Genomic DNA, 24,089 nt, shown 5'->3' on the forward strand with positions numbered 1-24,089 from the left:
GAAAAATAGCCAATCTACAAGCTCACAGCCTGTCATGATGCAAGGCATTGTGAGCTTGTAGATCGGCTATTTATTTTATTTTACCAGAACCCAATAAGCAAGCTCACAATCTGTCACAATGCAACTTGTTGTAAATTGATAGATCGGACAGTTTTGTATTAGAAAAATAGCCGATCTACAAGCTCACAACGATTGCATATCGGCAATTTCATTAATTAATTAATTAAAAAGTACACAGTATGAGGTGTTGTGAGCTTGTAGATTAGCTATTTTTAACTATAAATCATCTTCAAGCTCACAACGCGCGTTTTAACCCAGCAACCCTATGTAAATTACGCCACTGCCCTTGTGCGCCATGTCCCAGCCCAAACAGTAACTAATAATTGGGCCTCGCGTCCCGGAAATGACCGTAATAATCCTAATACGGGAGCAATATCTATCTTTGTTATGTTTGATATATTGAGGTCTGAGGAAGATCAGGCAGGCTTTAAACATCACATTCATGATGGTAATAATAAACCATTTAACTTATGGATCATAATTATTCCAGTGCAGAGTTCTGCTCTGCATCTGGCTTTTTAAATTACTTTGGATGAGCGTGATCTTCTACTTGTTGATGTTTGAAATAACTCACTACCTGTCACATTGCAACATGGTGTGAGCTTGTAGATCGGCCGTTTTTGAAATATAGTCAAAACTCATAGCACATCATAATGCAAGGCTTTGCAAGCTTGTAGATCTGCTATTTCTTGTAATATAGCCGATGTAAAGTCTCACAACGCAACATGATGTGAGCTTGTAGATCGGCTCACAACCTGTCACAATGCGACAAGTTGTGATCAGCTATTTTTATTTATTTGTAATAGTCTATCTAAAAGCTCACCACACGTCAAGATCAGTGTTTCCGTTAGCCGGTATTTACCAATTAAATGTAATATTTAATTGCCCGTTAATTATAAAGATCACAGACCACCGTGGCCGATTGGGAAAATGCTGTTATTAGACTATTTTATGTCTGTCTGTCTGCAATGGATAAAGTGGTGAAAGTTGGTGACACACATACATTGCAGGCAAGTAATGAATCTTCCTTTTACCATCATTCACGATGACATAATTAACAAAACAAAACAAAAGCTGTAAGTTTTGCATATTAAGGTTGAATAAAACATATATTAATGTGTTTATACTGTGTGACGTAGTCACCCAAGCTGTTCATAACGCCCACTTTGTTCAGTTATTTTTGGAAAGCGACACCTCTGCATGATAGAGTAGATAGATATTACTAGCCCACTTCATTCTTTGGCCGGTAAAATATAATCCTGTCGGTCAAGGTGGCCGGCCCAAAAAGTGTATATATGGGTATATTTTAAATATTGCCGATCTACAAGCATATAATTGAGTGATTGATTGATTGATGTACTTTATTTAGTAAGACATGTGAAATACAGTACATGGAAGTACAAATTCACAATACAAGGTCTACTAAACTGGGAGACTCATTAAGCACTGAGCTTGTTTAAAATGAGATCCCCATGCACACAAATCATGATGACATATAAGAGACAGACAGATATACACACTACTATACAGAATGTCATACAATCAGTTTACAGGTTACTGGTATGAAGAGTGAAAAATATGTACAAAAGAAAAAGGAAGGGGGGGGGGGGGGGGGCGGGTAGGGGGGTAGGTTAAGGCTTGGGATAGGTTAAGACTTGGACAGGGGCCATTTTAGAATTGCAGCCTCCTGACGGTGTAATACAGTATGTGTCACAATATGAGGCGTTGTGAGGAATTGTGAGGCATTGGGTCTTATACTCTACTTATATGCCTTAAACCTTTCATATATGTTATTAAAATGCCTTATTCTTCATGAAAAATCAATGACGATAGTGCCAAACCTCAAATAATGTTTTTATGTGCCCAAAATGTGTCAACACATTAAAAAAGGATCTATTGCTTGGATGCATATGGTAGACATGATGCAAATTCAATCGAGTATTTATTTTCAGTTGACACATTTAGAGCTGAATTATTAGGTCCTTTTACATGTTTTCCGTTTCTGCAAATGTGGCCACAGTTTCACATATTGGACTTTCATGCCAGCATGTCGCGCTATTAATTTATAATATTGACCACATCACATCACACTTATGTCTTATCATCTGATGAGGATACAGTATGGATGAAATCTGTGTCCATAATATCCATTCACCATTCTGACGTAGGACAGGATATGTTGTTAATCCTAAGGACAGGTTTATCCTCAGTAATCATTAAAGTGTGATCTGGTCCATAATCGGATCTCTGTTTCCTCAGTCAAATGCAACCATTATTTTTATTTAATAGAAAAGGCTTCTATAATATCCTTTCCACGTTTTATTAGCCTATTATTTGGTGGTGGGGTTAAACTTTATTGCGAACGCGGAAGGAGGCGCGCCTCCGCCCAAGTGGAGCTTACTATGAAAGTCTGCTCGGCTTGTGTGTGTGTGTCTGTCTGTGTGCAGTGCACTGCCTGGGTGCGGCCGACAGAGTGCGCCAGAGTGCAGCTACAGTCAAAACACAAACACACACACACACACACACACACAAAGTCCGTAAATACACAATATTTTCAAGCTGCGTTCGCTTCCAGCGTTCGCGCGTCTTACTTGTAACTTCTTATTCTCATTATGAGAGCATTACTTTATTAACGTTCAGCTGATCCATCGTGTGATCGAGGGACTCACTTCCAGACAGAACAAAACAGTTTTTTTTTCTTCACGTGGTTTATTTCTGGTTGCCTTTTATGGTGTTAAATGGGGCGTGGAACAATACAAAGGATCTACACGGGAGCACACTAGTGATTTTAGAACACAAATGAGATACACCTGTGATACGCACAAATCATGGCTCTGAACCCTCTTTCATGAATCACACGTCAGAATTAACTTATCCCAATATACATATGTTATTTATGACCAGGATATACACCTTATTTATGACCAGGATATACACCTTATTTATGACCAGGATATACACCTTATTTATGACCAGGATATACACCTTATTTATGACCAGGTTAGTGAATGAGGCCCATTGTTTCTGTCAACCCACATGACCTTAGTTTTCTGAAAAACTTAAATGTTTTATTAAAATATAAAAAATAGATTAGATTAGATTAGAAAAAGATTCATGTTTCTATATACATAGCAACATCTAAAATGACACAGATGCTTTCCCGGTTTTAAAGGTATAACAACGTATAGGCTTTCCAGGTCTTACTGGGTTAAGGACCGGGCCAAGAGCAGAGAAACCTCCTGAATTCCCTGGAAGCTCTACTGAAGAGTTTTCAGGACAGTATCTGGGGAGGGGCCAACCGAGTATAAAACTGTGTATAAAATGTTAATGTGTGATAATGACACAGACAGACAGATACTCACATTTTGTAATGAATTGAGGATTAAGCCAATCTTCTCCTCCATGTTTCACTCTGTAGGAAATAGAACAACAATGCATCAATGTCTGACTGTCTAACACAACGTCTCCACTACCTGACACTACAGTGTTTCTCCTATCATTATCTTGGCCCTGCAGCCCATCCAGACATACTCACTGCTGCCCAGTTTGGATCTCATCACCTCCTCAGACTCCACCTTAACCCCTAGCACTCCACTCTCCTTTATCCCTTCTTAATGCAAGTTTACTATGCAGATATATCTTGTTCTTAATGCAAGTTTACTATGCAGATATATCTAGTTCTTAATGCAAGTTTACTATGCAGATATATCTTGTTCTTAATGCAAGTTTACTATGCAGATATATCTTGTTCTTAATGCAAGTTTACTATGCAGATATATCTTGTTCTTAATGCAAGTGTACTATGCAGATATATCTTGTTCTTAATGCAAGTTTACTATGCAGATATATCTTGTTCTTAATGCAAGTTTACTATGCAGATATATCTTGTTCTTAATGCAAGTTTACTATGCAGATATATCTTGTTCTTAATGCAAGTTTACTATGCAGACATATCTTGTTCTTAATACAAGTTTACTATGCAGATATATCTAGTTCTTAATGCAAGTTTACTATGCAGATATATCTTGTTCTTAATACAAGTTTACTATGCAGATATATCTAGTTCTTAATGCAAGTTTACTATGCAGATATATCTTGTTCTTAACACATTTACTGCCAATCCCGAGATATCTCGGGACATTAAATCCACCCGTTACCCGCGGATACCGAGATATCTCGGGATCGTCTTTTTATGTGGTTTGATAACGAAGAAAAAATGTTTTGGTACCATCCTTGATTTTCTTTTTTTCCCCATGACGCTTCCGACCCATCCTATGAGAACATTTCCGACAACCGTTTCCGGTTCGTTTTTTATCTTGAAAAAACAGTTTTTCCCTGGTTTTGGCTAAAGATCATGGTTTTCACACGGTTTAAAAAACGAATGGTAAGCTCCGGTTGTATTTTCTTTTCTTTGATCGACGAACGGTTATCCTCTTTGTGTTTAAAAACGATCTGATAGCCGATCGGAGGCTAAGCTAATCTAAGATGGCCGGTGGGGAAACGTCACAGCCACGTCACAGCCAAACGGATATGACGTTTGCAGCCTGTTTTAGCCGCCGATATCACAGAAGAAGAAAAAGAAAGAAAAGCCTAAACATTATGAGGGCTCGTACGTCCGTCGTTGCTGTTTATAAACACCATCCGATCGCGGATTTTAATGGATATACATTTTTTGTGAACGGTTCAAAAGGCTATAAAACTCAAAACGCTGGCAGTGGGTGAGTACCTTATGAATAAACTCTAGTGGTGAATGTGTTAATGCAAGTTTACTATGCAGATTTATCTTGTTCTTAATGCAAGTTTACTATGCAGATATATCTTGTTCTTAATGCAAGTTTACTATGCAGATATATCTTGTTCTTAATGCAAGTTTACTATGCAGATATACCTTGGATATGTCTTGTTATTTCTCAACCACAAATGTACAGAATGTTATTTAGATGGCATGTTGTTTAGACATCTGACAATCTCCTGATAGATGCTGTGTTGACTCTGGACTTGATAAAACACAGTGGACCAACACCAGATGACATGGCACCCAAAATCATCACTGACAGTGAAAACTTCACACTGGAGTCAACACAGCATCTACCAGGAGATTTTAGAGGACTATGCAGAGTGCATAAATTAACATACTTTTCAGATGGTCCACATTTCTGTATAATATATCCTTTTTTTATGCGCAATGAATCTAGAATATATGAAAGTTCCACTTTTTGAATTATATTACGGAAGAAAATTAACTTTTTGAAAAGGATCTGTATATATAACCTTATCTGTTTGTTGGTTAAAGTATTAACTAAATATACATACATATTTGATTATATTTGTGACTTTGTGTCAGAGTGAATAAACCGTTAAGAGACACATGAGGGAAACACTGTACATTCACTGTACTATCCAACATGGACACAGTCCAAGTCTACTCACATGCAGTTCTCCAGAACTGAATCATTCACCATGTTGAGGCTCAGGTCCAACTCTCTTAGGGAGGGATGAGAGTTTACAGCTGAGGACAGAACTTCACAGCATCTCTCTGTCAAGCCGCAGTGAGCCAGTCTGAATGAAGAATGAAACACCAGATAAAAAAGAAAAGAAAATAATGAATGAAACACGTTTTATATACATTATTCCTGGATTGAGAACCTGGACCTGGCTGTGATGGACTGTCAGGGTTTTGGACTAGTGACCCAAGAGGTGGAAAGGAAAAAAAGACTGAAAGAAAACAAATACAAATATAGCTGCAAGCAGCGATAATACGGGGCCAGTGAATAGAGAGAGAGAGAGACATGGAAACGGAATAGATTGAAGAGAGAGAGAGTGACATGGAAACAATAGATTGATGAGAGAGAGAGATGGAAACATAATGGTTTGATTGGACATCTCAACCTACTGCCATTAACAGGATTCGAACTCTCAACCTTCAGACTAATAGGCTGCAACACTACCTATAGTGCTATAGCTTTGTCCAGGCTGATATTGTCTCTTGAAGATCATAAACTCTTGCCTTCTTTCATGAACCAAGCCCCTGTTTCACTAACACTAAGATCACTCGTTCACAAACCATTTACCAATGAAGAAATTGTACATCTCCTCAGAACCAAAACTAGTGAAAGTAGCCGATCTACAAGCTCACAAACCATGAAAGGTTGTGAGATTGTAGATCAGCTATTTTCAGAATGAAGTATGTCATACGTTGAAAAAACGTACTCTCAAATAAGCATTTCAGGTTATCTTTACCATTTGCATATGTATTCATTGATACAGTCATGTTGTTTGCAATTCAACTTAAATTAAGTCTGCATCAAGTGAGGCTTGAACTGGCAACCTTGGGATTGTGAGGCATTCATTTAAGGGAGACACCATTGGCCCAACAGACAAGTAACTGTGAAAAAGGAGATCACACAGATGATACAGTTTCACGCAAATAGCTGAAAAATCCTGGGTTTAAGTGTTTTTCAAACTGTTCAAAATTGCGGACAATCTAAGGGCGGCACTTACTGGTCAAAGCGATAGATGTGTTCCTCATGAGTCAAGGCACATGTGTAAGCAAGTTTCACGACTTTCGGCCAAACGAGGCATGACTTATGCCTGTTTAAAGTCTGCCTTTTCAAAAAATTGCTATAGCGCCCCCTTTTGGCCAATTGGAGTAAGATTGGTTTCAGTGATATTTGGAATGACCCTGTACATTTCTGCAAAGTTTCAAAGAAATGTGAGTCTGCATGTATGTTTTAGGCACAGATGAATAATTTTCATAAAACTGTAATAGTTAAAATCTATCTCCTCCTGGGATTTTTGAGCAATCTGCACGAAACGTTTAACACTTGAACTTTGGACCTCTGCATACAAAAATTTCCAACGGATTTTCCATAAGTGAAAAAATGCAGAAGTTAGGAGCCAATGACTGTTTTTCATATAATGCAAAATGGTGGGAGATCTAAAGGTCAGAGGTCAAAAGTCAGAGGGTGAAAGTTGTTCAGCATGAGGAGACGCATATGTGTATTCAAGTTTCATGGCTCTAGGTCAAACAGGGCATGAGTTGTACCTGTTCAAAGTTGCCATTTTCAATTGAGTGCTATAGCGCCACCTTTGGACGAAAGATTGTGAGAATTATTTCTTGATCGTTTTTCATGACCATCTACCATATGGCCGAGTTTCGTAAAAAGCGACTGCACGGTTCAGCCAGAACTGCGAAAAGTGGCAGAAGAAGTGACAGAATACTGCCAATAACAAAACAGGTCCAGAGCTGAGCTCTGGCCCCGTAATAATAGCACAATAAGACATGGAAAGGGAATAGATTGAAATTGAGACAAAGCAAATGATTCCAACAGGCGAAAATTCTTTTTAGCCCAACCCAGCTGAGGTGGTCATATATAGGACGCAGGGGGGCAATCCCAGGTGAAAAACCTCACCCATTAACATCTCAACCTATTGCCATTGACAGGAATCAAACTCTCGACCTTTGGATTCACAGGCTGAGACACTACCTATACCGCTATAGCTTTGTCCAGGCTGAGGTCATCTGTTGAAGATAAAAGTGAACCAGTGAAAGCAGCCGATCTACAAGCTCAGAAACATGTTGCTATCTGAAAAGTTTTGAGATTGTAGATCGGTTATTTTCACAATGAAGTTTGTCATACATTAAAAAAACATACTCTCTCCAAGACGCATTTCATCATTACCTTTAACAGTTGCACATGTATTCAATGATACAGTCATGTTGTTTGCAATTCAACTTAAATTAAGTCTGCATCAAGTGAGGCTTGAACTGGCGACCCTGAGATTGTGAGGCATTCATTTAAGGGAGACGCCATTGGCCCAACAGATAAGTAACTGTGAAAAAGGAGATCACACAGATGATACAGTTTCACGCAAATAGCCGAAAAATCCTGGGTTTAAGTGTTTTTCAAACTGCTCAAAATTGCGGACAATCTAAGGGCGGAGCTTACTGGTCAAAGAGATAGATGTGTTCCTCATGAGTCAAGGCACATGTGTAAGCAAGTTTCACGACTTTCGGCCAAACGAGGCATGACTTATGCCTGTTTAAAGTCTGCCTTTTCAAAAAATTGCTATAGCGCCCCCTTTTGGCCAATTGGAGTGAGATTGGTTTCAGTGATATTTGGAATGACCCTGTACATTTCTGCCAAGTTTCAAAGAAATGTGAGTCTGCATGTATGTTTTAGGCACAGATGAATAATTTTCATAAAACTGTAATAGTTAAAATCTATCTCCTCCTGGGATTTTTGAGCAATCTGCACGAAACATTTTACACATGAACTTTGGACCACTGCCTACAAAAATTTCCAACGGATTTTCCATAAGTGAAAAAATGCAGAAGTTAGGAGCCAATGACTGTTTTTCATATAATTCAAAATGGTGGGCGATCTAAAGGTCAGAGGTCAAAAGTCAGACCACGAAAGTTGTCGGGCATGAAGAGACGCATGTGTGTATCGAAGTTTCATGGTTGTAGGTCAAACAGGGCATGAGTTGTACCTGTTCAAAGTTGGCACTTTCAATTGAGTGCTATAGCGCCACCCTTTGACGAATGAGTGTGAGAATTATTTCTTGGTAGTTTTTCATGAGCATCTACCATATGGCCGAGTTTCGTAAAAAGCGTATGCACGGTTAAGCCAGAACTGGCAAAAACAAGTATTTTTCAAACTGCTCAAAATTGCGGAAAATCTAAGGGCGGAGCTTAACGGTCAAATCGATACGTGTGTTCCTCATGAGTCAAGGCACATGTGTAAGCAAGTTTCACGACTTTCGGCCAAACGAGGCATGACTTATGCCTGTTTAAAGTCTGCCTTTTCAAAAAATTGCTATAGCGCCCCCTTTTGGCCAATTGGAGTAAGATTGGTTTCAGTGATATTTGGAATGACCCTGTACATTTCTGCAAAGTTTCAAAGAAATGTGAGTCTGCATGTATGTTTTAGGCACAGATGAATAATTTTCATAAAACTGTAATAGTTAAAATCTATCTCCTCCTGGGATTTTTCAGCAATCTGCACGAAACGTTTCACACTTGAACTTTGGACCACTTTCTACAAAAATTTCCAACGGATTTTCCATAAGTGAAAAAATGCAGAAGTTAGGAGCCAATGACTGTTTTTCATATAATTCGAAATGGTGGGAGATCTAAAGGTCAGAGGTCAAAAGTCAGAGTGTGAAAGTTGTTCAGCATGAGGAGACGCATATGTGTATCCAAGTTTCATGGCTGTAGGTCAAACAGGGCATGAGTTGTACCTGGTCAAAGTTGGCATTTTCAATTGAGTGCTATAGCGCCACCTTTGGACGAAAGATTGTGAGAATTATTTTTTGATCGTTTTTCATGACCATCTACCATATGGCCGAGTTTCGTAAAAAGCGACAGCGCGGTTCAGCCAGAACTGCGAAAAGTGGCAGAAGTGACAGAATAATGCGAATAACAATACGTGTCCAGAGCAGAGCTCTGGCCCCGTAACAAGAATACAATAAAACAAGAAAGAAAATAAAGACAGATTCTTAAGATAAAGCTCACTTGTCCCACTATAGTTAATGCATTTGCAGATTTTAATACAAGGCTGTTACTACCATCAAACAATCATTGCAAGATAATTTGAAAATTGCTACAAGTCAACAAGGCTATCCTAATGTTTCTCACAAATGTAATTTTAAATGTTTGAGGATGTTCCTGCTCTCTGTGCCTCATAGGTATTTGTCAGTTATTTGATCCTTTTTAAACTTTAGAGACCAAATAATAAACTATATGAATGAGAAGTTCATCAACCCCAAATGTTTTCTCCATCACATTGGTGAGTATTAGGAATTCAGATCTAGAGTTCAGAAAGATGTTTCATAGGAAGGAGAAAAATACCACATGCTCATAGGGAGGAAATCCAGATCACCATTGTACCTGCAAAACATTTTAAGGGTGGTCATCTAGTGAAATCTCTATTCCTGAAATGAACGCTTGCACCCATTAATATCAATGTAAATAATCAAAACTAGAAGATGATGAAGATCTGACAAAATACATCCAACAACGATAGTGCCATTTTGTATCTCAGCATGGCAGGACATGGAGCATTCATAATATATTCACATAATACAGTACATAACACAGAATTGATCAAGATCGGGTAAATGTATCTTACTTTAGAATTTCCAGTCTACAGTGCAGACTCTTCAGTCCAGCTAAGAGCAGATCCAGTAGTCCTGAGTCCTGCAGGTTGTTTTTGCTGAGGTCCAATTCTCTCAAATGAGAAGGATTAGAGCTGAGAGCTGAAGCCACAACTTCAACCTCTGTCTGTCTGAGGTTACAGCCAACAAGTCTGTAAATACAGATTACATAAGAGACTATCAAAACAAATTACACCTAGTTCACTGTCATGGAAGTTAACTAAGAGATCTCCTACTGTATCTAGTTATACAGACATAAACAGTTTAAGTATGATCAGAGAACAGGGAAGTAAACAACAGATGAAAAGTTAATGTAATGTAAGTACATCTGAGTAACCAAGCTCACTGTTTAAAAAGCCATCCTCTGTACACCCCTTCACTAATGGTATGGTCCATTTCTCATATGGTATGGTCTGTTTTCATGGTAGATAACTCATAAAGAGTCAGCGATTGGATGAGTCCTATTAATGTTGGTTACCTTCATGTTACATGTGTGCACTTCACCTACAGTATGCTGAGTATACTAATATAGTTTTGTCTTCCATTAAAGGAATATTTCACCCCAATTAATTAAACCTCAATTAAACCTTGAATTCATGGAGATTTGAGTTTTTTAGTATTTGTGACATTCCTGAAGCTAAATCCAATATCCTACTACTTTAATTAAAATGCCCACGCTGTGGTGTACGTCCCGGGTTGGTCAGCACACAAGGTCTCCACTTGCCTCCAAACTTGCCACAGACTATTGATCAGTGCTCTGGCTAATGCCTAGGCTTCTTTCCCCACCTTTGATGTACTTACATATTGTACAGTTAATATAAAACTACATTATTTTTATTCAGGCACATTTTAGCCACCTTTTTTTTTGGTCGCTAGGTCCATCCTACTGCACATGTGTGACATAGGCACAGTGTCCCATAAAAAGGAAAAGGACTGACAGATAGAGATCTCCATATATGGTCATATCTGTTGGATCACTGGTGCACCGTAGATGTGAGGGCCACGAAGCGGCCCCAACCTCTAGTTTGACTAAATGACATTAATAGGAAACCAATCTTAACAAGAGCAAAACTATATTTAAAACATTCTCTTTAAACCAGAGTGGAGTGTGGAACGGTCAACACCACTAGACGTCACAGAAAGACTGAACAGAGGAAGAGAGCAATGTTCAACCAGCAGTTGAAGGTGTGAAATGAATAAAGTGAGAATGAGCAAATACATGGCATATTTACTATTTGGTGGAATTCATCATCTGATACACCTGAGTCGCGCACAAATCAAGGCTTTACACAGCCTTTCATGAATCAGACATGGCTCTTTATTTACAAGCAAACCTAAACTAAAGAATATAGCAGACATGTTAAGAGCTTTGTGAATGATGACCATTAAAAATGTATTTACTTTTTATTTTAACTACTGAGAGGATGGCAATGTCAGTGGGTTCAAACAACTGGTCTGGTGGGGGTAACCAGCAGGGCTTTTAGACTGCTTTATTGTGGTCTGGCCTTTATTTGCACATACACACAATACCACTAGTCACTATTTGAGACACAGACAGTTTTATTAGAACCTTTATGTCAACCTTAATCTCTAATTATAGTGTTAGCTGTAATGTCACTAGGATGTTTCTATTCACTTGACTACTAACCGAGCCTTTCTGCAGTTCCTCACAGCTGGGATCAGTCTCCATCGCCCCCCCTCTGATGTGTTGTATTTGTCCAGGTCCAACTCTTCCAGAGCCTCCTCAGACATCAGCAGCATGACGGCCAGAGCTGAACACTGGCTCTCAGACAGTTCCTTCTTTGATCCGTTAAGGTATTGTTGGATCTCCTGATGTAATGAGTGGTCGTTCATCTCCATCAAACAGTGGAAGATGTTAATACATCTGTCAGGAGAGATATCACGAGTGTTTATCATTCCCTTTAGGTTGTTGATGGCTTCCTGGATGCTCTCTGGACTGTTCTCTGTCTGACCCAGTAGGCCTCCTAACAGACTCTGGTTGGACTTCAGTGAGAGGCCATGAAGAAACCGAACAAGTAAGTCCAGGTGACCATTTTTACTCTTTAGGGCTTTTTTCATAGCGCCTTTCAGGAATTCAGAGAGGGAGATGGAGTAATAATCACGTTCCAGGAATGTCTTCAGTACCTTCATGTTCTTCTTTGAGAAACAATGGAGCAGGTAGACTGCAGCCATAAACTCCTGGATGCTCAGATGAACAAAGCTGTAGACCGTTTTCTGGAAGAGCACACCCTCTCTTTTGAAGATCTCTGTGCACACTCCTGAGTACAGTGAGGCATCTTTCACATCAAGACCACACTCTTCCAGGTCTTCTTGGTAGAACAGGATGCTACCTTTCTCCAGATGTTCAAATGCCAGCCTGCCCAACTTCAGGAGAACTTCCCTGCCAGTCTGCATGAGCTGCTGTTGATTCACTTCATGTGTCTCATCATACTTCTTATTTCTCTTCCCCCTTTTCCCCCCTTTCTTTTTCACATCATGAGTCTTATACTTCTGCTTATTTCTCTTTGTCTGAACCAACAGAAAGTGGCAGCACATCTCAGTCAGGGTCTTGGGCAGCTGTCCTATCGTGTGGGTCCTCAACATGTCCAGCAGAACGGTAGCAATGATCCAACATAATAGTGGGATGTGACACAGGATGTGGAGGGTCCTTGATGTCTTCATGTGTGAGATGACTGTGCTGGCCTGTTTCTCATCACTGAATGTGTTCCTAAAGTACTTCTCCTTCTGTGGGTCTGTGAATCCTCGCACTTCTGTCACCATGTCAACACATGCAGGAGGGATCTGATTGGCTGCTGCAGGTCTGGTGGTTATCCAGAGGAGAGCTGAGGGGAGCAGATTCCTCTCGATGAGGTTAGTTAACAGAGCATCCACTGATGATGTCACTGTGACATCAGAAACAATGTAATTGTTTTTGTGTTTTTTTTGGAACAATGGAAATCTGCTTTCATCCAGACCATCAAAGATGAAGCCAACTTTCCAGGCAGCGAGCTGCTCTGCTGTGACCATCTTTAATGTTGGGTGGAATTCATGGATCAGTGTGAGAAGACTGTACTGCTCATCTCTGACCAAGTTCAGCTCCCGGAATGAAAAGGGAACCAGGAGATTTATATCTTGATTTTCCAAACCCTTTGCCCAGTCCAGAGTGAACTTACGCACAGAGAATGTTTTACCAATGCCAGCGATACCCTTGGTCAGAACTCTTCTGATGGGTGTCTCCCTACCAGGGAGGGGTTTAAAGATGTCACAGCAGTTGATTTGTGTGTCATGGAAGGTCTTCATCTTGGAAGCCGTCTCAAGCTGTATCACCTCATGTTGGCTATTAACCCCTTCACTCTCTCCCTCTGTGATGTAGAGCTCTGTGTAGGTGCTGGTGAGGGAGGTTCCAGACTCTTCTGTCATGTGGTCTTTCACATCATCAAGACTGTTCAAACTGCTCTTATAATCATTCAAATCAACCAGCAGACTGACATCTGAAATTAGAAGAACATGTATGTTTTAAACATTCTGGTTAATTCATAACTTTACATATTTACGGCACACAATTTGTTTAAAAAAAACAGTAAAAAGTAATAAAACAAGACCAGTTGTTTTTGTCCAGAGTTGATAGTTGTTTAGCTTCATTATTTGCATTTAGATATTGATTCAGACACTAATTTGAATATTTAGTCTGACTATGATTTCTGCAAATTAAACATTCAATTCATTAACATGCAATTTTAATTAGTGCAAATTCTGTCCAGTCTTACTTTGTCCAGGTGTGGTTTGACTTGGTGTCTTCAGTCCAGGTGTGGTTCTGGATCTCTTACTACACTGGGGACAGCCATAGTGTCCTGTTGGAGCAGACTGGCCCCAGTATGAGGTGATGCACTGTCTGCAGAACCAGTGTCCACAGCTGGTAGAGACTGGATTTGTCAGAACCTCCTCACACACTGAACACCTGGACGCCTGCTCTGTCACAACACAACCACTCCTCTTCCTCTCTCTGTGGAGATTAAGACAATGTATTACTACATAATAGTCTTTAATATCTACATATAATATAATATGACATATAACATCATGGATATGTTCACACTGCATTGTGTTGATGTACAATAATAATCTCCACTTCATGGAACTATATGGTATATTCATAAATCTTTCATTCATAAATTATAAAGATATAAATTGTGCATTTGTTTATTTTTTATCTGATCCTCACTGGCAGATGAGCCAGTAGGATACAACAGCAGTGAAGAAAATAACTGGCTACTCTGGAGAAAAAAAAGTATCCAATTGTGTTAATTATCTTTGCAGTTTAAACTCTAACTAGATGTGATGGTAGTTTTTGCTTTAATAAACAACTACTATTGGGAGTGGTGGGTTCTCCTATATATTCTTGACTTGGCACCAGTTCAAATCTAGCTGCTGTATTGTCAACAAGATGGAGACATGAGAGTGATTTCTGACACAAGCAGGAGAGACTGTTACCCCAACAAGATGACATAAAAGTACGGACAAATATGTCACCCGACTTTTTTAAAGGGCAAAGGTGACAGGGTCTTTGTAGTGCAGATCCTTGATTAGCTTTTAAACATTTATTTGACACAAATACCTGCCTATCTATCAAATTACTGAAGGGTTTCATATCCACACTTTTTTTCCTTCTGTTTATTAGTACAACCAAATAAAAAATGTTTATATACAGTATTTAATTATTTCTTTGTGGATTCATTATTTTTGTCTTTCCAGTTAAAGTTCACAGAGGTCAGTGATCTTACTTTGTGTTTGAAGGTCCAGGTTCAATACTGAAGTTCAAAGGGGAAGCCTTAGACCAGTCACTCTTCATAGACACACAGCTGGGTGTTGGAGACTCTGGTCTGTGGTGAAGACTTCTGGAATCATAAAAATGTTTATGAAATTATCATTTGAGTTAAATACAGTTTACTGCTCAGATATTACTAGTACTATTCATAGTGTGGCTGCAGAACAGGGTCTTCTGTACAGTATGTCTGTCCCCTCAAAAGTAGACCAATCACAGCTCATGATTTTCCTGCATATGCCACTGGACTGTGAACCTCTCCAATTAGTTTCTGAGAGAAACATACTTGAATGGGACCTGTCACCCCTTTCCATTCATGTTAATGGGACATTTTTATTCACTAATACATGTATATCAATTAAACTATGTAACATATCGTTTAACAAAATGCAAACACACCATTCCCGATGAAGCCAGTCGATTTGACATGCCGGAAAAACTCTGGGAGGAGTAGTGCGGCAAAGTTTTAGAGTTGCTTTCTATATAAAGAGGGAAACAAAACGAGTGTTGTTGCCTTTAGGCGACAACACTAACTATATGTAATAATATTACATATAGTCTTGTGTTATGTTCAATGAGACCTAGCTGAACCAGACTGGTAACAAGGAGCTAATTGAGGCATCACCTCCTGAAAGACCTGTTAGGGTTCAGATAAATGTGGTTCTGTTGTATCTGATTGGTTTAACACCAGTTCAATTCCTATCATCTCTCTTGTCAACACGTTGGAGACATGAGAGTGACAGGCAGGAGAGGCCATTACAGTCACCTCAACAAGATGACATAAAAGCATTGATATTGATAAATAAAAACTATATATATATATTTAACCCATTTTGGGCGGGAACCCCTATTACCTTTCAGGACGGGAATGTACAGTATATAGCAACATACATTTGTTGTAATTTTTGAATACATATTTGAAGTGTTTCAGAAAACTTAGGTCAGGATTTAGAAGGTGTTTTTAGAACCGGCCTCAGGTTTAAATGGGTTAAGACCAAAAGTCAGAACAGCATCAAAACATATTTTCTAAAGACACTAAATCAAATCACTGACTGTTTCATCTCCAATTCTTTGTTTATATAGTATGTTTCTGTATGTTCATTAGTAAAACAGAGCATAACATTTTACAGTTTAACTTGTTTTTTATACAGATTTATTATTTGTTTCTTTCCAGTTAAAGTTCACAGAGGTCAGTGATCTTACTTTGTGTTTGAAGGTCCAGGTTCATTACTGAAGTTCAAAGGGGAAGCCTTAGACCAGTCACTCTTCATAGACACACAGCTGGGTGTTGGAGACTCTGGTCTGTGGTGAAGACTTCTGGAATCACACAATGTTTATGAAATTATCATTTGAGTTGAAATACAGTTTGCTGCTCAGATATTACTAGTAATAATTTACAGTGTGGCTTTAGAACAGGGTTTTCTGTATGTCTGTCCCCTTAAAAGTAGACCAATCACAGCTCATGATGCTACACGTATGACATGATGAAAGAGAACCACCTCAGACCCTGAAAGCCTTAAACACCTGCTGAAGAGCATGAACGTTGGATCATAGTTGATAATATATGCATTTACATTACATTACATTACAGTCATTTAGCAGACGCTTTTATCCAAAGTGACTTACAATAAGTGTATTCAACATAGGTAGGGAACGAAAACTACTAATCACCAGAAGTCTTAAGTGCATTTCCTGCAAAAAACAAGCAACCAAGAGTATACCTAGCGCTAAGGTAAAAGTGCAATATATCAGCTACCTACTTTCTTAAACAGATGAGACAAAATAGCAAAATCAAATGAGCACGAGCTCAGACAAATAAGTGTATCGACTAAACAAGATCCAATAAAACAATACAAAACTAAAACAAGAGTTCGTACAACTAGTTAACAACAAGTAGGCCAGGCAAAGAGGAAGGGTAGTGTTTCCTGAAGAGGTGGGTTTTCAGCCTGCGGCGAAAGATGGGCAGTGACTCTGCTGTCCTGACTTCAGTGGGAAGTTCATTCCACCACTGTGGGGCCAAAACAGAAAAAAGTCGTGACCGTGTCGATCGACCAGAAGGACCCCTGAGTGACGAGGCAATCAGTCACCCCGAGGTGGCAGACCGGAGTGGTCGGGCAGGGGTGTAGGCATCAACCATAGCCCGGAGGTAGGAAGGAGCTGTTCCTTTCACTGCCCTATAGGCTAGCACCAGGGTTTTAAACTGGATCCGAGCTGCTACGGGGAGCCAGTGTAGAGAACGGAGAAGGATAGTTGTGTGGGAGAACTTGGGGCGGTTGAAAACCAGACGAGCTGCAGCTTTCTGAACAAGCTCCAGAGGTCTGATGGCAGATGCCGGAGCACCAGCCAGGAGGGAGTTGCAGTAGTCCAGGCGGGAGATGACAAGAGCCTGGATGAGCACCTGGGCTGCCTTCTCCGTGCATTTGTCTTTTTTTAAATACATCTCTCAGTTCCACCAACAGGGCCTCATTCACCAATATTCGTCCTAAGTTTCTTCTTAAGATTCTTCATAAGAAAAATCCTGAGAGAAGTCTAGTCAGATTCAGGACATGTTCTTAGAGAGCATAATGTTCATAATGGTGTTCTTATAATGATGAATCCATATCCTCTTAACATCCCAATTAGCATAGGTGTCCCACCAATCACCATAAAAGGGCATCATGACTGCATGGCCTGCACACAGACATGAAGTTGAGAGAATGAAGTCCAGAATGCCTCAACTAAATTCTAAAGACGGTGGAACACCACACTACAAACATAATAAATAAACACATACTTCTGTTTTCTTCAATTCATTCTACAATTGTACAATATAGGATTTATTTAATGATATTTTTTATCATATCTTTAGAGCAGTGGTTCTCAAAGTATGGTCTGGGGACCCCCATGGGCTATTGAGAGAGTTCCAGGGGGTCTACAGCAAAACAAGGAACAGTTTAACCACTTTAACCTTATTTTATAATTTGTTTGGGATAGCTGATCTACAAGATCACAATACATCCAATCACTGCCCGTTTTGAGCTTGTAGATCGGCTATTTTCAAAACATTTAGTTAAATCTATATATTTTTTGAAAAATGCAAAAATCTTCTGTTACACAAGTCCCTCTAAGAAAATATTTTAGATGTGGGTCTGCAGCCAAATGCATGTCAATGTGGGGGTCCTACCGTCCTTGACATGGAAATGTTTGAGGGACTAAGAAGCGCTTCCGTACACATCACTGACTATCTTTATTGACACAAACTCAAAATAATGACTATGACATAGTCATTATTTTGAGTTTGTGTCAATAAAGATAGTCAGTGACGTGTACGGAAGCGCTTCTTAGACCTACAGTATATAGACTATAGGTCTGTTTGTGGCGGTGATGCAATACTTAACCTATGCTTTATGTAGCCTAATTCCAGCTCACAGCTACAGCGATCACGCTGTTTCATGAGTTTTCTCTTAGTTACCATTCCCAATGGAGCTCACTTTCCCTCCTCATATCTATGCGATATAGAGTTATAATATATCAGATCTATGTTCTTTAATGAGATATGTGTCTGGACACATGGAGACAAACACTGGCTGCAGACAGCAGGCATAAAAGTAACTTTGAAAAGTTAATCTATGTCAGGAAACATTGTTTACTCTGTCGCTACCAGATTATTATTTTTTTAAGTAAAAGTTAATGAACTGTTGGTATATAACAACATGGATTGCCACTGGCCAGGTTTCTGGGAATATGTTCCTCTCAGACACACGTTCTGAGTTTAGGTCTATATTAAATTAATTGTTCTGTCTCTAAGACAAATGAAGTGTACCTGTGAGGTGTGAGTGGGATTGAAATGTTGTGTAAACAAAGCTAATCGATATTTAATATTTAATGTAATGGTATCCCCGATGTGTGGGAGAGAAGGTGTTAGAACGTGTGGAGCCCCCGAAGGAAGACAATGACCAATGAAATCGCAGGGAAAAAAGGGTCAATTTGATCTCTAGTCTGCATGTGTCACGTGAGTGTTAAGCACCACTGTAGATCATGTATGCATACATATTGCTATTTCCATTTAGACAAATGAAACAGACATCAACACACTTTGTTTCTGTACCATGTGACTTAACAACTGAACACCACATTGCTATTGGTGAGGTTTTCGCTCAGAAACGACACACACTGCAATTTAAATGAACGCAAACAGACTGACTTGTGTGTATTCCTACTGTACCTACAGTATGCAGACCTCACCAGAGTTAGATGATTTATTAAAAAATGCAGTGGATGGATGGATGGATGGATAGATGGATGGATGGATGGCAGACAGACAGACAGACAGACAGACAGACAGACAGACAGACAGACAGACAGACAGACAGACAGACAGACAAACAGACAGATTAACCGACAAGCAGACAGACAGACAGACAGACAGATTTGTACGACTTCATTCACAAACTGAAGTAGTGACTTAATCTATAGGTAAACATTGGACAGGGAGGACACACTGTTATTAGAATCTATGGGCCCTATTTTAACTATGTAACTTATACTGTAGCTCCATGTCACATGACTTAACTTACTCTGTGGGGGTGTGTCCAGAGCTATGGTCCTATCTAGAGGACTCTAAAGGGCCTGTAGTAACAGTCAGTCACAACACCTACCGTCATGGGTGTGTTTTGGGCGTTGCATTAATAAAAAAACAATCAGAGTATCTGGTTCCATCACCTTTAAGAAATAGGTTGTGTCACTCTGCATGGTGTGAGGCATGTTCCTTAGTGTCTGAGATCAGAATGTTTTCTACAGCAAATTGAAATTAACTTTTCTACTTGGTAGCACCGGTGCTACCACTTTAAAAATGTAGCAGTACCATAACATTTTCAGGAGCAACCATCAACTTTTTATTATTATTGATAAAACAACTAATCTAACAGTGTGGTTTATAAGTAAATTAAAATGTATAGGAGGATTGACCTACATTGTATATGGAGTTAAATTGATAGCACATGCACACAAGTAGTCAGTCTGTATAGTGCAGCTTCACCACTGAACACCTAATTAATTGCACATATACTGTCTGGGATGCTACAACATTATGAAATGATGTCTTGTGCTTTAGTAATTAGCATGTACTTAGCATGATATCATGTTGTCATAGTGTTGTGTATTCTATAGAAGGATTCACATACTTTGTGTGTGGAGGTCCAGGTTCATTACTGAAGTCAGGAGCCCATCCTTTAGACCGGTCACTCTTCATAGACACACAGCTGGGTGTTGGAGAGTCTGGTCTGTGGTGAAGACTTATACAAATATTGTTACAATTATCACATGAATTAAAAAGACCATATGTTGAAAACTATTCATTGTAATGTCCCATTATACAGGTGTAAGAGAGTAAAATCTTTAGGTTTACCCTCACAACATGAAAACAGAACAACTAGCTATGAAACAATAGATAGATACATTTAAAATAGTTTGTTACATAGATAGGACATCATGCACACAAGCAGCCAGTCTGTATAGTTCAGCTTCACCACTGAAAACTACATTGTCAAATTGTACTTCATTCACAAACTGCACACATAGTAACTTATGATCTATAGATAAAGATTGGGCAGGGAGGCCATGCTGTTATTATATTTAGCTTTCAGTAAGTTAAACATGAAACTTAGCATAAGATTATTGACATATCATAATGTTATTTATATTCTATAGAAGGATTCACATACTTTGTCTGTGGAGGTCCAGGTTCATTACTGAAGTGAGGAACCCATCCTTTAGACCGGTCACTCTTCATAGACATACAGCTGGGTGTTGGAGACTCTGGTCTGTGGTGAAGACTTCTGGAATCATACACATATTTTTACAATTATCACATGGATAAAAAAGACCACGTGTTCAAGATTAATCATTGTTATGTCCCATTATACAAGTATATACAACAATAATTATATATATATATATATATATATATATATATATATATATATATATATATATATATATATATATATATATCAACCGACAAGCAGACAGACAGACACACAGACAGATATATTTGTACGACTTCATTCACAAACTGAACACATAGTAACTTAATCTATAGATAAACATTGGACACTGTTATTAGACTCTATGGGCCCTATTTCAACTACATAACTTAATAGCTCCATGTCACATGACTTAACTTACTCTGTGGGGGTGTGTCCAGAGCTATGGTCCTATCTAGAGGACTCTAAAGGGCCTGTAGTGCCAGACAGGCACAACACCTACCGTCATGGTGTGTTTTGGGCTTTGCATTAATAAAAAACAATCAGTGTATCTGGTTCCATCACCTTAAATAAACAGGTTGTGCCTGCATGGTGTGTGGCACGTTCCTTAGTGTCTGAGATCAGAATGTTTTCTACAGCAAATTGAAATTAACTTTTCTACTTGGTAGCACCGGTGCTACCACTTTAAACATGTAGCAGCACCATAACATTTTCAGGAGCAACGACCAAAATTTAAGGAGCGTCGACTTTTTATTATTATTAAAGGGATAGTTCACCACCAAAATTACTTTCTTTCTATCTATTAGTCACCCCATGGAGACTTGAATCCATGGATATAGACAGAGTCTCCTTTGTGTCTCCTACCAGAACCGCTGCCTACCGGTCTGCTGGTCATCAAATTATTGGCTTAGGAATGTCAAAAAAATGACAAACTAAAAAATATCCATGAATTCAAGTCTCCATGGGGTGACTAATAGATAGAAAAAAAAGTATTTTTTTGGGGTGAAAAAGTCAATTTTCTAAGTAAATTAATATGTATAGGAGGATTGACCTACTTTGTATCTGGAGGTCCAGGTTCATCACTCTTCTTAGACACAGATGGAGGTTCTGGTCTGTGGATGAGCTGTTTGTCAGTTCCCTCCTCCTCTCTCTCCTCACTATGACTCATCTTTGGTCTTTATTAAACCTGTCAAGATTACAGTCAAAATAGACCAGAAAACAGTAAATGTTTGCTGGATATACACAATGCACACGCACGCACGCACGCACGCACGCGCACACACACACACACACACACACACACACACACACACACACACACACACACACACACACACACACACACACACACACACACACACACACACACACACACACACACACACACACACACACACACACACACACACACACACACACACACACACACACACAAATCTAATACTTGTTTGTGATAACATGCAAATCACACCGATGTGAGGTGGATCTAAAATGAATGAACTACGTTTTAAAAAGTTAGCAGATTAAATCCCTTATAACCAAGGATTATTAGAAGAACTGGATGAGGCGTGGGAAATGGCAGCCTATTCATTTCAATGAAATGTGCTTGCCTTCATATTGTAGATCTATTTTCCTTTCAATGTGCATCGGATTGATGCATTTATCTTTATATTGTGCTACAGTCTCACAAAAGCCAGACTGAAACACCAAAAGGGCAGAGAATCATGTCATTAGCTTATATCAATACAAAGGCAGGTGATAAAGTCACTGAATATAAATAAATTATAGTGAATGCAGGAAGCTTTGCTCTTGTTCTATGTTTCCTAAAGATGGAGATAACAGCAGTACTGGTGCTTCAGAGCCCAGTGCACAGAGCTACTGAAAGCTACAGAGAAAACTCCACCGAGTGCCGCGCTATGAGCTTGTAGATCTGCTATTATTGTTTTTTTTTAATTTTGGAAAAAAATTGCAAATCTTTGAATATATATATATATACATTTTTAACTCAAATCTTTGCTTTTGCATTGGAGTCCCTGGGACAACATATTTTGAGATAGGGGTTCACGGCCAAATAGTCTACATATCATTGTGGGGTCTTTGACATTAAGAAGTTTGAGAACAACTAATATTATAACATAAGTTGAAAAAACTAAAAACTGTTGGGATTTAGATATTTGTAGAATCCCCCAGAAACAAAGATTTGAGTTAAAAATGTTCACTTTAAAAAACATTTATTCAAAGATTTGCACAAATGTTCACGGTTTTAAAATAAAATAGCAGATCTACAAGCTCAGTGCCGCGCTATGAGCTTGTAGATCTGCTATTTTTGAATAGCCAAGGTATATAATAATGGTTGAAGTGGTTAAAATCTAAAATGACAGATGGCTTTCCCGGTCTTAATGGGTTAAAGCAGTAAATTGTAGGGATGTCCGATATTATCGGCCTCCCGATATTATCGGCCGATATTAGCATAAAAATCGATATCGGGAAAATATCGGTATCGGTTTTTGAAAAAAAAAAAAAATTTTTTTTTTTTTTGCTTTATAAATAAGTTACAGGAGTTTTTACTGTATATGGTGTGTGTGATATGAAATTTAAGCTTACCCTAATCACAATAATCCCCGCATGTATCGGTATCGGTTGATATCGGTATCGGTAATTAAGAGTTGGACAATATCGGTATATCGGTAAAAAAGCCAATATCGGACAACCCTAGTAAATTGTATTGATTATTATTAACAGCCTCTGTGGGTTCAGAAAAAACTAATGGAGGCTGAACCTCCTAAATCTAGAGGTTTAGTCAAATGGTCTTCAGATTGATTTGTAAAGCCTTACAGAAACACAGTAAATAAATAATACAAATACAGTAAAATACCAGTTGCACAGTTATAATGACATTCTTTAGTTTGTTGCATTCAGGGATCAACATTATAAATGGCCCACAGCCCTGGAAGTCCTATTTAAACCCTCTGGGCCGACAGAATGTAGAGTATCTTGCTTGGGCCAGGCACCAAAAAAAATCATAACACTGATGTTGGTGCTTCATTTGAATGCTATTCAAATTCCTGAGCTGTCAGTTTGCCCCCGGTGTTCCAACATGGACATTACAGCCAACAGAAGCATGACTGTAAACAACACTACAGCTCTGACATCAGCATGCAGGCTACTGTTAACATGTTAGCTTAAATACTGTTCAACAACACTACTGCTCTAACAACAGCATGCAAGCTACCGTTAGCTTGTTAGCTTAAACACACAACATCTGCTCTGACAGTAGCATGCAGGCTACCATTAGCTTGTTAGCT

The 24,089-nt window shown here is 38.9% G+C and overlaps 1 protein-coding gene across 1 annotated transcript in view; it reads right to left on the reverse strand.

The window, feature by feature from the left end:
* The window catches only part of LOC311062403 (uncharacterized protein), a 320,988-nt gene that overhangs the window by 60,990 nt on the left and 235,909 nt on the right, over nucleotides 1-24,089 (reverse strand). The window contains exon 28 of the mRNA XM_084081417.1: nucleotides 10,194-10,370. Within this exon, the coding sequence (XP_083937543.1) occupies nucleotides 10,194-10,370 (177 nt within the window). The remainder of the gene's footprint in view (nucleotides 1-10,193; nucleotides 10,371-24,089) is intronic.

This window comes from Gymnoscopelus microlampas (assembly GCF_963454915.1).
Source record: "Gymnoscopelus microlampas genome assembly, chromosome: 15".
Taxonomy (NCBI): domain Eukaryota; kingdom Metazoa; phylum Chordata; class Actinopteri; order Myctophiformes; family Myctophidae; genus Gymnoscopelus; species Gymnoscopelus microlampas.